Source organism: Coregonus lavaretus, assembly GCF_964263955.1.
Source record: "Coregonus lavaretus genome assembly, contig: HAP1_SCAFFOLD_6591, whole genome shotgun sequence".
Lineage (NCBI taxonomy): Eukaryota > Metazoa > Chordata > Actinopteri > Salmoniformes > Salmonidae > Coregonus > Coregonus lavaretus.
The window spans coordinates 20,001-31,830 of NW_028164689.1; the positions used below are offsets into that span (position 1 = coordinate 20,001).

Sequence of the window (11,830 nt, forward strand, 5' to 3'; positions counted from 1 at the left end):
AAGGTTACCAAACGGCCCGCCCAGCGAAGGAAAGGGACCCTGTGTGAAAAATCATATGTTTTTCTGGTTTTTTTTAACGAGTTTTCCTATAGGTTATTCAGTGTTTCACTCTCAAAATCATACCTTTTTTTTTTTTATAGAAAAAATACAGAAATGTGATGGTCTAAGTCCACAACAATGGTTAAACCACATCAATCTGATTGGGTAGGCCTGTTAGGGCCTTGCTCCCCAGTGGGTGGGCCTCTGTCCACCCATGCCCATCCATGTCTACACCCCTGATGCAAACAGTGCATGATGACAATTGCACATCACAAATAGCCTACTAACCAACACTTCAGACTGAACTTTTTCAATACCTGGTTTGCATACCCATTGTTGCCTTAGTTAGCATTTACTGGTAGATATCATCAGTTGAAACGTCTTTCCTACCCTACCGGCTACCGATGTCATTCTTCTGTGAGCTGCTCCATGCCAAAACCAGTTGAGAGCTGCACACTGTTGCTGCCTGCAGATGATATTCCGCTGAAACTAGGCTATGTCTGCAGCACGTGCTTTGTGATTGTGTAGGCTACTTTGTGCATGATTTCTCTATTGTACTACATACTTGATAAGTCGTATAGCTCCACTACACTACTTTTATATGCATCAGTAGGGATTAAGAAGTGAGTATACACAATGCCCATGGGAAAACAAGTGGTGTATACGGCTTATACCTGCGTATACCCTCCACCACACAACTGGCCCTTCGTGTTTTGCAAAAGGTGCACTCACCTACATGAGTGTGCTGGTATTACGGTTGCTGTCCTTTCAGAATCACCAACCTGTCACACACTGAAGGCCTATAGGTTCGCCACTGCGCAAACATGTCTATAATAGATATAAAGGCTGTTAAGATACTGTATTCATGTTTTAAGAAAGGAGTGCATATATTTGGCCTGTCGAAGCGGTTTTATACACTGACTGAATGGAAGCTGATAATTATGAGCACTCCGCTGGTCTCGGGAAGAAATGATGAGACCTCACTGTCCGAGACCGAGTCAAGACCGAGTACAAATGTATCCGACACCGAGACAACACCAAGACACTCAATATGTGGTCTCGAGACTGAACTACGACACTGGAGTATAGCCTAGTCATACAGGAGTAGTATAGCCATAGTAGTATTTAGTAGTTAATTACATTGCTAATGTCCTGTTATACAAATAGGTGTGTGTGTGTGTGTGTGTGTGTGTGTGTGTGTGTGTGTGTGTGTGTGTGTGTGTGTGTGTGTGTGTGTGTGTGTGTGTGTGTGTGTGTTGTGTGTGTGAGGGGGCAGAAAGGGAGAGACAGAGACAGACAGTACGGAGGCAGACAGTCTTGGCGACTGGATTCTGGGAGTAGAGGAGGAGGGGGGGCTTACACACACACACAGACACACACACACACTGAGGCAGACCTCAAACTCACACACAGTCTCTGGCAGAACGGCACTATTTGCAGACAAACACCCACCTTCAGTTGTACACAAACAGAGCCACATTAACTAATACCAACACACACACACACACTCGCACACTCACACACACACACACACACACAGTGTAGGGTTTAGCGGACACAGGCGTTGTTCTTCAGGATGTTGAAGGCAGACTTTGTGTTGTCAACAACAAGATCTCATGGTTTTACCAATTTGACTTCAGATTCTGATGTTTATCCATGTTTTTCCAAACGTCAAATTTAGACTTTTCTCTAAGGGTCAAATTTCACAGTGTTTTTGACGCCCTGGGTTGACTCCTCCTACTCAGCATCGGTCTGTTACTCAAAATGTCACATTTCAAAGTTAAGGGTTAAGGTTTTGGATAGGGTTAAAACATTAAAGAGCGACTGCCCCTGAAAACCAACTAATCCCTTTGAAAATGGCCTATGTGGCATCGATATGAGTCAGAAACATTTATTTTAGTGTCAAGATTTACAACAAAGTGTAAATAGGAACATTTTGGTCATAAAGTCTGTCTCGTCTAAAACGGAGTTTGGAACCTCAGTGCATCACGAGTAAATGAAGGTTGGGTTTGGATTACAATTATGTCAACAAATCATGCCCTCTTTTCCCAAGCTCCACGTGCAAATCGCCCCTCTGCCCACTACGCGTCCCTTCATTGAATGGGGCTACGTTGTTTCATCGCAACCAACGCGTTCAAAGGTCACAGCTGTTTGAGACTGAAAAGCCCTAGCTATATATCACTCACACACACACACACACGATAGAGATATTTCTGTTTGACAATGTAATTTATAGCCATAGTAGTATTTAGTAGTTAAACACACTGCTGAATAATGTCCTGTTCGTGACATACAGATATTGAGATACAAACAAGTGTTTCTGTGTGTGTGTGTGTGTGTGTGTGTGTGTGTGTGTGTGTGTGTTTGTGTGTGTGAGGGGGCAGAGAGGGAGAAACAGAGACAGACAGTACGGAGGCAGACAGTCTTGGCGACTGGATTCTGGGAGTAAAGGAGGGGGGGGGGGGCTTACACACACACACCGAGGCAGACCTCAAACTCACACACAGTCTCTGGCAGAACAACACTATTTGCAAACAAACACCCACCTTCAGTTGTACACAAACAGAGCCACATTGACTAATACCAACACACACACACACTCACTCACACACACAACACACACACACAGTGTAGCATTTAGCGGATGCAGGCGTTGTTCTTCAGGATGTTGAAGGCAAACTTTGTGTTAACAGCAACAAGATCTCACTGTTTTACCAATTTTACTTCAGATTCTGACTTTTATTCACATTTTTCTTAACGTCAAATTTTGAAGTTGCTCCAAACGTCAAATTTCACAGTGTTTTTGACATCCTGGGTTGACTCCTCCTGCTCAGCATCATTCTGTTTTTCCAAATGTCAAATTTCGAGGTTAAGGGTTAAGGTTTTGGATAGGGTTAAAACATCAGAGAGCGACTGCCCCTAAAAACCAACTAATCCCTTTGAAAACGGCCTATATGGCATCAATATGAGTCAGAAACATTTATTGTAGTGTCAAAATTTACTGCAAAGTGTAAATGGAGTTTGGAAGTGCATCACAACGAGTAAATGGTTGGGTTTGGATGACAATTATGTCCACTTGACGTCCCTTCATTGAATGGGGCTACGTTGTTTCATAGCCCCCAACACGTTCAAAGGACACAGCCGTTTGAGACTGAAAAGCCCTAGCTATACGGATTGACCAACTATGGTTTGCATGCCCTGCCAAAGGAGTATACTGCTTGTTATGTATATTTTCATAATCATTATCACAATTATCGTTAGCATAGCTGACGTTCGCTAGCTAGCTACCTAACTAGCTAGCTAGCTAGCTGGCTAACGTCAGCCTATCTCAATACAACGCGGATTTGGCTTAGAGTAATTTAGACGAAGCAGTAACATTAGCCTCCGAGGTGCAACCCATGTCTAGGGCACAAATAAATATTTGATGCAGCTATAGTGGTAATAGCTGACTCATGTTTGACTACAAAAGTGTTGTAACTAGCAGCAACAAAATCAAACCTACCCAGGGCCATAGCAAAACATGTCACAGTTGGTTGCATAGTGTAACGGCGTCACCGGCCTGAATCTAATCCAATATGGAGCCAGTCAGTCCATATGTAAAGCATAGAATTAGCTTCCAAACGAGATTACGTTACTTCTCGAGCTATGTTTATGATTGAGGGATGATGACAATCGTTGGCCCGGTCTTTCTGTTGGACAAAGTACAAAGTTGGGTGCCATACTGATCCCCTTGTCAAGAATGGATGCCGGGACCTACCAGAAGAAGCAAAGGTGGGTATCGTAACATGTCAGCAATGTGATTGCAATGGTTTAGCAACCTCCAAAAATAATTCCACTATTCACTTGCTATTTTCACAGCTTGTCAGCCAAGCTCAGAATAAAAGTGTGGCATGCGACACAAGTATCCTTGTGAACCCTCCTCCATTGTTGCCAGTCTCCCTCGACTCCTATGAAAAGGACATGCCATCATGAGGCCTCTGATAGTGACCCGAGTTACTGCCATGATGACACAGATGGCTTCATCAACAACGACAGGTAATGTGTGGTATGTGAAATGTGAAAAGTTATATTGAAAAATACCTGTCTTATTGAACTAGTAGGCAAATTCCCCAGCCAAGCAGATACCACTAGTAGAGTATTTTTGGTTGTGAAGTGCATTAGCAAAAAGTTTGGCTGTCTGTTATATCACCTTGTCATAGGCCCTCCCAGTCAACACCACCTCATAAGATTGCCTGCTGCAGTTGTTCGAGAGATTTGCAGCTGAACATTCAGCGTAGAGAAGACCGGCAGGGGACCCTTATCAGCATCATGCAGACTGTGAGCATTCCTATGAATTGAACATTCAGCCACATGTCCGGCCAGCAACGTTAACCTGTCAGTGGCAACAGTTTTCACAGGCTCATCATTTGTACAAATACAGAAGGTAACCCACTTCATTACTTTGATACATTTGATAACCCAATTGTGAAACATACAGTGCATTCGTTACGTTACAGCTTTATTCTAAAAGGGATGAAATTGTTATTTTTCCTCATCAATCTACACACAATACACAATAATGACAAAGCAAAAACAGGCTTTTAGAAATGTTTGGAAATGTATTAAAAATAAAAAGCTGAAATATCACATTTACATAAGTATTCAGACCCTTAACTCAGGACTTTGTTGAAACACTTTTGGCAGCGATTACAGACTCGAGTCTTCTTGGGTATGATGCTACAAGCTTGGAAAGGTGAACGCAGCGATCAGGTTGGTTCCACCAGGCTAATCATAACCACCATTGATAATGTAATAAGTGCTCTCTCTGAGTGCGTGTGTGTGTGTGTGTGTGTGTGTAATAGAAACAGCCTTTTCATTCCATGTGTCACTGTTGAACTCTGCTTCAACTCTGCCTATTTCTGCAGATGGCCTGGAGATGTTTTTGCCAGACGGCAGCCTCAGTCGTTTGATGGGGAGACCATAATTGGGTAGGTTTTATCTGACCTGTTCAAACTTCAACATAGTACCTGTTTGTGTGTCAGATATGATCTATCCTAACTGCCATTGGAAATAGAACAGTGACTATGTGTGTATGTGTTCACAGAAACATGTATGGAGTCAGCACATGGAGACTTGCAAGATGATGTGATGAAGTCCAGACTGACAGACAAGCTTGATACTGATGTATCAGAATGGATTATTAGACACAACTTTTACTTGTATTGTCTTTTTTATTATTGAATTGAATGGTATCAGTCAATATGGGGATGGAGAAACCCTGTGTATTCTGCAGAAGGATCAGGGAACTCCTGTTGTATATGGGACACCACACAGGAAGGTATGACCACTCTGACATGTTACCAAGGTAACCCCATTACCACCAGACAGGAAGGTATGACGACTCTGACATGTTACCAAGGTAGCCCCATTACCACCAGACAAAATGCTGATAGGCACAGTATCTGTATCGGCTGGGAATGACAATGAAAGGTGAAAGGTGCACGTTGTTATATTAGCAGAAAACTGCTTCTTTGGTATTACTGTATGTAAAGGGTTGTTTATTCTACATGGACCTGTTACTACATTTGAAAGTTATCAAAACACTTCGTTTTGATTGTCTACATAAATTCTGCAATTGCATTCTTCTCATATTACTCTGTAGGATACTGACCTATTCAAATGTAATTTGCTGTCATTTGAGTGCTGTTTTGTTTCATATTGTGTTTGATTGTTGTGTTGCTGTGATCACGGCACCCTTGTGAATGAGACCGTGGTCTCAATGGGTTTTCCGAACAGATTGGGAAGTAGGTCCCAAAGTGCTCTTCCAAACGTTGGAGGTGAGCATTCATCACTCGTGTGGGACACTTACTGATGCTGGTTTCTGTTATTTTCTTTTCCTTACGCACAAAGTCAACCAAGTCAGATTTTTTACATCCATTGTGAATGACAACAGTTCCTCTCTCAATGCGAAAAATCTTTCCAACACTCCCCCTCGATAACCACCAAGCCTCGGTGTGAAATAGAACATTGTCATGCTCTGATCCCATATCTCCACAATTTTGCGAACAGACGTCTGCGCAGAGGATGTGGTTTGATGTAGTGTACAATTGAAGCTACCTGTTGCAGTATATACTACATGGCCAAGAGTATGTGGACACCCCTTCAGATTAGTGGATTCGGCTATTTCAGCCACACCCGTTGCTGACAGGTGTATAAAATCGAGCACACAGCCATGCAATCTCCATAAACAAACATTGGCTTAGTGGCTTTCAACATGGCACCGTCATAGGATGCCACCATTCCAACAATTCAGTTTGTCAAATTTCTGCTCTGGTAGAGCTGGCCCGGTCAACTGTAAGTCCTGTTATTGTGAAGTGGAATCTCAGCCGCGAAATGGTAGGCCACACAAGCTCACAGAACGGGACTGCCAAGTGCTGAAGCGCGGAGCGCGTAGAAATCGTCTGTCCTCGGTTGCAACACTCACTACCGAGTTCCAAACTGCCTCTGGAAGCAACATCAGCACAAGAACTGCTCGCCAGAAGCTTCATGAAATGGGTTTCCATGGCCGAGCAGCCGCACACAAGCCTAAGATCACCATGCACAATGCCAAGCGTCGGCTGGAGGGGTGTAAAGCTCACCGCCATTGGACTCTGGAGCAGTGGAAGCACATTCTCTGGAGTGATGAATCACACTTCACCATCTGGCAGTCCGACGGACGAATCTGGGTTTGGCGGATACCAGGAGAACGCTACCTGCCCCAATGCATAGTGCCAAATGTAAAGTTTGGTGGAGGAGGCATCATGGTCTGGGGCTGTTTTTCATGGTTTGGGCTAGGCCCCTTAGTTCCAGTGAAGGGAAATATTAACGCTACAGCATACAATGGCTATTTTTGTTAGTTTTAAGCATATGCAATGTAAAAAATTTATTGGGACTTCCACACAAAATTACTTATTTACTTGTTTTAGGTTTAAGGAAGTGTGTAAATTGCGTTCTTTATCGTACAGCTAAGAAAGTTATATATTTAGATCCGCCTGGGAGGAATCCAGTGAATCCTCAGCCATGTCTGTGTCGTGAGCGAGTCGAGCTGGTTTTCTAACAACCGCCTATTTGAAGTGACGTGGCGGAGACCTGACATAACAGGGTATAACGACGCAGCCCACATTTCAATGCCACGCCCGTAATAGGCCACACCTTCTGGAAATAGAAAAAGACCCAGCTGCTGGGTCAACCCAGCATTTAAGTGAATAAAAACCCAACTGATGGTTAAATTAACCCGTGTTTGGGTAATCCAAACAACCCAACATGTTGGGTTATTCACGCAACCCAACTGGTTGGGTCAAAATTGGGTTGTTTTTAACCAAGTATTTTTTTGAGTGTAGCCTAGTAGTAGTAGTAGTAGTAGTAGTAGTAGTAGTAGTAGTAGTAGTAGTAGTAGTAGTAGTAGTAGTATTAGTAGTAGTAGTAGTAGTAGTAGTAGTAGTAGTAGTAGTAGTAGTAGTAGTAGTAGTCATATTCATAATCATACAGTAGTAGTAGAGACTACTTAGTGTTGTCAACACACTAGATTAGGGCCTAATGTTTATAAACAGTTTATAATCAGATCTTCAATATATAACTATTACGGAAGAGAGAGTTTAGTCTCAACAAGCACTAACAATAGCAGTTGTAAACACACACACACACACACACACACACAATATAGATATTTCTGATAGAGATATTTATGTTTGACAATCTTCAATTTGAAACTATTAAGGAAGAGAGAGTTTAGTCTCAACAAGCACTAACAATAGCAGTCGTAAACACACAAAAACACACACACACAGAAACATACACACAGTAGAGATATTTATATTTGACAATGTAGGTTATTGCCATAGTAGTATTTAGGATTTAATTACATTGCTGAATAATGTCCTGTTAGTGAATACAGATATGTGTGTGGGTGTGTGTAGGTATGTGTGTGTGTGTGTGTGTGCATGCGTGCGTGCGTGCGTGTGTGTGTGCGTGTGTGTGCTGTCAGGCGAGATCCTCGGTGCAGAGCAAATAGAGGCAGTCACAGTGGCACCACAGCCTGATGTAATGGATGTCACCAACAATATCTCATAGTTTCCCTGCGAAATTCGACATATTATGAATGAACGTCTATTTTTTAAGTATTAATTCTGCATGGTTACAGGGTTAAAACAGAAACAACTCAAAGGGTTAAGTTTAGGTATTAATTCCGAGTGGTTAAGGTTAGGGCTATAGTTTGGGGAAGGCTTAAAACAGTCGTTTTTAATTATTTTGTTTTAAGCCTTCCCCAAACCATAGCACTAACCTTAATTATTCGGAATTCATGCCTTAACTGGTATCCTTTGAGTTGTTTCAGTTTAAACCCTGTAACCACGCAGAATTAACCCTGTAACCACACCAAAAATAGACGTTCATCCATAATACGTCGAATTTCGAAGGGAAACTATGAGATCTTGTTGCCCACACACCGACACCGACACTCTCTCTCTCTCTCTCTCTCTCTCTCTCTCTCTCTCTCTCTCTCTCACGTGCGCTCTCGCTCTATAAATCAAATCAAATGTTTTATTTGTCACATACTCGTGTTTAGCAGATGTTATTGCAGGTGTAGCGAAATGCCTGTGCTTCTAGCTCCGACATTGCAGTAATATCTAACAAGTTATATCTAACAATTTCACAACATATACCCAATACACACAAATCTAAGTAAGGAATGGAATTAAGAATATATACATATATGGACGAGCAATGACAGAGCAGCATGGACTAAGATACAGTAGAATAGTATAGAATACAGTATATCCATATGAGATGAGTAATGCAAGATATGTAAACATTATTAAAGTGACTAGTGTTCCATTTCTTAAAGTGGCCAGTGATTTCTAGTCTATGTCTATAGGCAGCAGCCTCTAATGTGCTAGTGATGGCTATTTAACAGTCTGACGGCCTTGAGATAGAAGCTGTTTTTCAGTCTCTCGGTCCCAGCTTTGATGCACCTGTACTGACCCCACCTTCCGGATGATAGTGGGGTGAACAGGCAGTGGCTCGGGTGGTTGATGATCTATATCACACAAACAACAGTGTTGCTATTGGTGCTGAATCAGGACCTGACCCAGGGTGGTTTATTATACCTATGTGGGTGTGTTTTTATACTCCTTCCCTTTTTTCCCTCCTTCCCTCCTTCTGTCACTACCCTCCCTTCTCCTCTCCTTCCATCGCTCCCTCCTTTCAGCTCTCCCACCATTTCTTCCCTGTCTCTTTCATTTCTCCTCTCCCTCTCTCTGTCTCTCCCGCCATCCGTTCATTCTGTCAGGCTGTAGTTTGTTGTTGTGTTTTCTCTCCTGCCTCTAGCGTTACTATGACACCCTGCTGAGATGGAGAGAACAAGAGAGATGGAGGGAGAGAGAGAGAAGGAGAGAGAGATGGAGGGAGGGATGGAGGGACGGCGGGAGAGAGGGAGAGAGAGAAAGATAGATGGCGAGACAGATGGAGAGGGGGGGGGGGGGGGGTGTAGGGAAGTGTTGTGTTAAGCAAAGGGCTAGATATTGATCAGTCTGTCAAAGGGTGCTGTGTACTGATGCTCCCTTACACAGTAGCAGGCAGTTACCGATTAGTACCACACACACACACACACAAGGAGAGGAGAGGAGAGGAGAGGAGAGGAGAGGAGAGGAGAGGAGAGGAGAGGAGAGGAGAGGAGAGGAGAGGAGAGGAGAGGAGAGGAGAGGAGAGGAGAGGAGAGGAGAGGAGAGGGAACTGAAGAGTAGTCAAAATAAGCAGAGGAGAGAAGAGTAGTAGAAAATCAAGAGAGGAGAAGTTCACAAGAGGAAATAATTGAAAAATAAAAAGAATAGAAGAGGATAATAGTAGTCAAAGGAAGAGGAGAGAGGAGAAGAGAACAAAACAAGATATTGAGGTTAGGAAGTTTAAATAACAGTGTGTCTGTCTAGCCCTACCCCAGTCATAACAATGTGGTCTAGTTTGGAAGCCAATTCCGGCTTACGCTATTGGGCGTGGGGGTGGCAGCCGGGCTATGCTATTGGCTAGACGTGATGCAAGGTGGGCGTGTCTGCTGCTAATTGATTGGTCAACCACCGGGCCAACCAAACGCCTGTCTGATGGTTCCGAACCAGACAGAGAGGTTACTGTGGGTTAGAGAGCGAGAGAGAGAGAGAGAGAGAGAGAGAGAGAGAGAGAGAGAGAGAGAGAGAGAGAGAGAGAGAGAGAGAGAGAGAGAGAGAGAGAGAGAGAGAGAGAGAGAGAGAGAGAGAGAGAGGATAGAATGCATGTGTGTGTGTTCATTTGTGCCTGATTTCGTCTTGTCTAGTCTAAACCACTATATTTAATGATAGACTATAATTGGTAAAGGAAGATTCAGGAGTTGTATTACTTGATACTAAGATAATAGATTTGTCTTGTTTAACCCAGGGGTTTTCAAACTGGGGTCTGTGGACACCCATTTATTTTTCACTAAAATAAATATTGGTTTTATTGTACCTACAGAGCATGTTTGGTAAAATGTTGATCAATCTTCCTGTCTTTCCCATCCACCCCCAATGACAATCATATTTTTGCATCAGTATGCAAATAGCCTTTGCATTGGCCTCTCCATCTGTACACCAGTGGTAGTCAGAGCCTTATTAATGACGGGCACGCAGGGCACGTGCCCTGGCGCCCCAACCTCCAGGGGGCCCCCATCCCAATGATTTATATTATTTCCGCGGCAGGTGCGGAGGCCCCCAACCAAAACTTACTTAGGTCCCAAAAGGCTAGAGACGGATATTTGCTTGAAAATTGCTACATTTTCTCTCAGCCGCATGGCAAGGTGTAGAATAGAAGGATTACCATTGGTAGTCATTGTGCAGCTTGTGAGCTGCATGTGGCTCTCAGGAACTTAATTGGCTGCTCGCAAAAATATATTTAAAAAATTGTAGGGGGTCCTCGCCCAATGGCTCATAATATTTGGGGGGTACTTGACATTAAAAAGTTTGAAAACTCCTAGTCTGACCTACAGTACACTGGCTTGATCCATTGCATTTGAATAAGGCTGTCCTGTCCATGTTCTGCTGTTTTAAAGCCTGTCATTGTTTACTGTCTGATAGATCAAGTTATGTAAAGTGATTTCTGTCCAGTAATACTCAATGTGTGTGTGTGTGTGTGTTTTGTGTGTGTGTGTCCAGCATGTGTCAATTTAATCGTACCCTGTCCCGCTTTCACTGTCTGTTCCCCCATAATCCACATCAATTCCCTCTATTCCCCCATAATCCACATCAATTTAATAACCACTGTGTGTGTTTGTGTGTCTGTGTCTGTGTCTTTGTGTGTGTGTCTGTGTGTCTTTGTGTGTGTGTGTGTGTGTGTGTGTGTGCCTGTGTGTTCACATCCGCGCTTGATGTGCATGTGGTTGTATTCGTGTGTGTGCTTCGATCGTGCGTACGTGCATGTGTGTGCGTGCCTGGTGTGTGTGTGTATGTGAGCCATATGAGCAGCCAGTGTCTGACTGTAAACAACATTACATGATTAGAAGCCAGAACATAAACATATTGTTTGTTCTCTGGCATGGTTGACATTAACCTAATTCAACTAGGATTACCATGGAGAGAGAGGGAGGGAGGGAGAGCGAGAGAGGGGAGGAAATGGAGGCAGAAGAGAGAGAGAGGGAGGGAAGGGAGGGGGACGGAGAGGGGAGGGAGGGAGATGTGGGCAGTTTCGCAGGTACACACACACACACGTATGCACGCACGCGGGCGAGCATGCATGCACACACACACACACATACATAGATTGGAACTCCTGGTCT

General features: G+C 43.5%; 1 protein-coding gene and 1 long non-coding RNA gene across 2 annotated transcripts in view; both read left to right on the plus strand.

The window, feature by feature from the left end:
- Positions 1–4,078, plus strand: part of LOC311116754 (mastermind-like domain-containing protein 1) — a gene marked incomplete at both ends in the record, with an annotated part of 13,146 nt that extends 9,068 nt beyond the window's left edge. Inside the window, one exon of the mRNA XM_084191794.1 lies at positions 3,974–4,078. Coding sequence (XP_084047920.1) covers positions 3,974–4,078 — 105 coding nt within the window. The remainder of the gene's footprint in view (positions 1–3,973) is intronic.
- Positions 4,079–4,722: 644 nt separating this feature from the next.
- On the plus strand, positions 4,723–5,563 carry LOC311116753. The gene is made up of 3 exons (XR_014611471.1): positions 4,723–4,788; positions 4,944–5,006; positions 5,123–5,563. It is a non-coding gene; the product is annotated as an uncharacterized lncRNA (long non-coding RNA).
- The last annotated feature ends 6,267 nt before the right edge of the window (positions 5,564–11,830 follow it).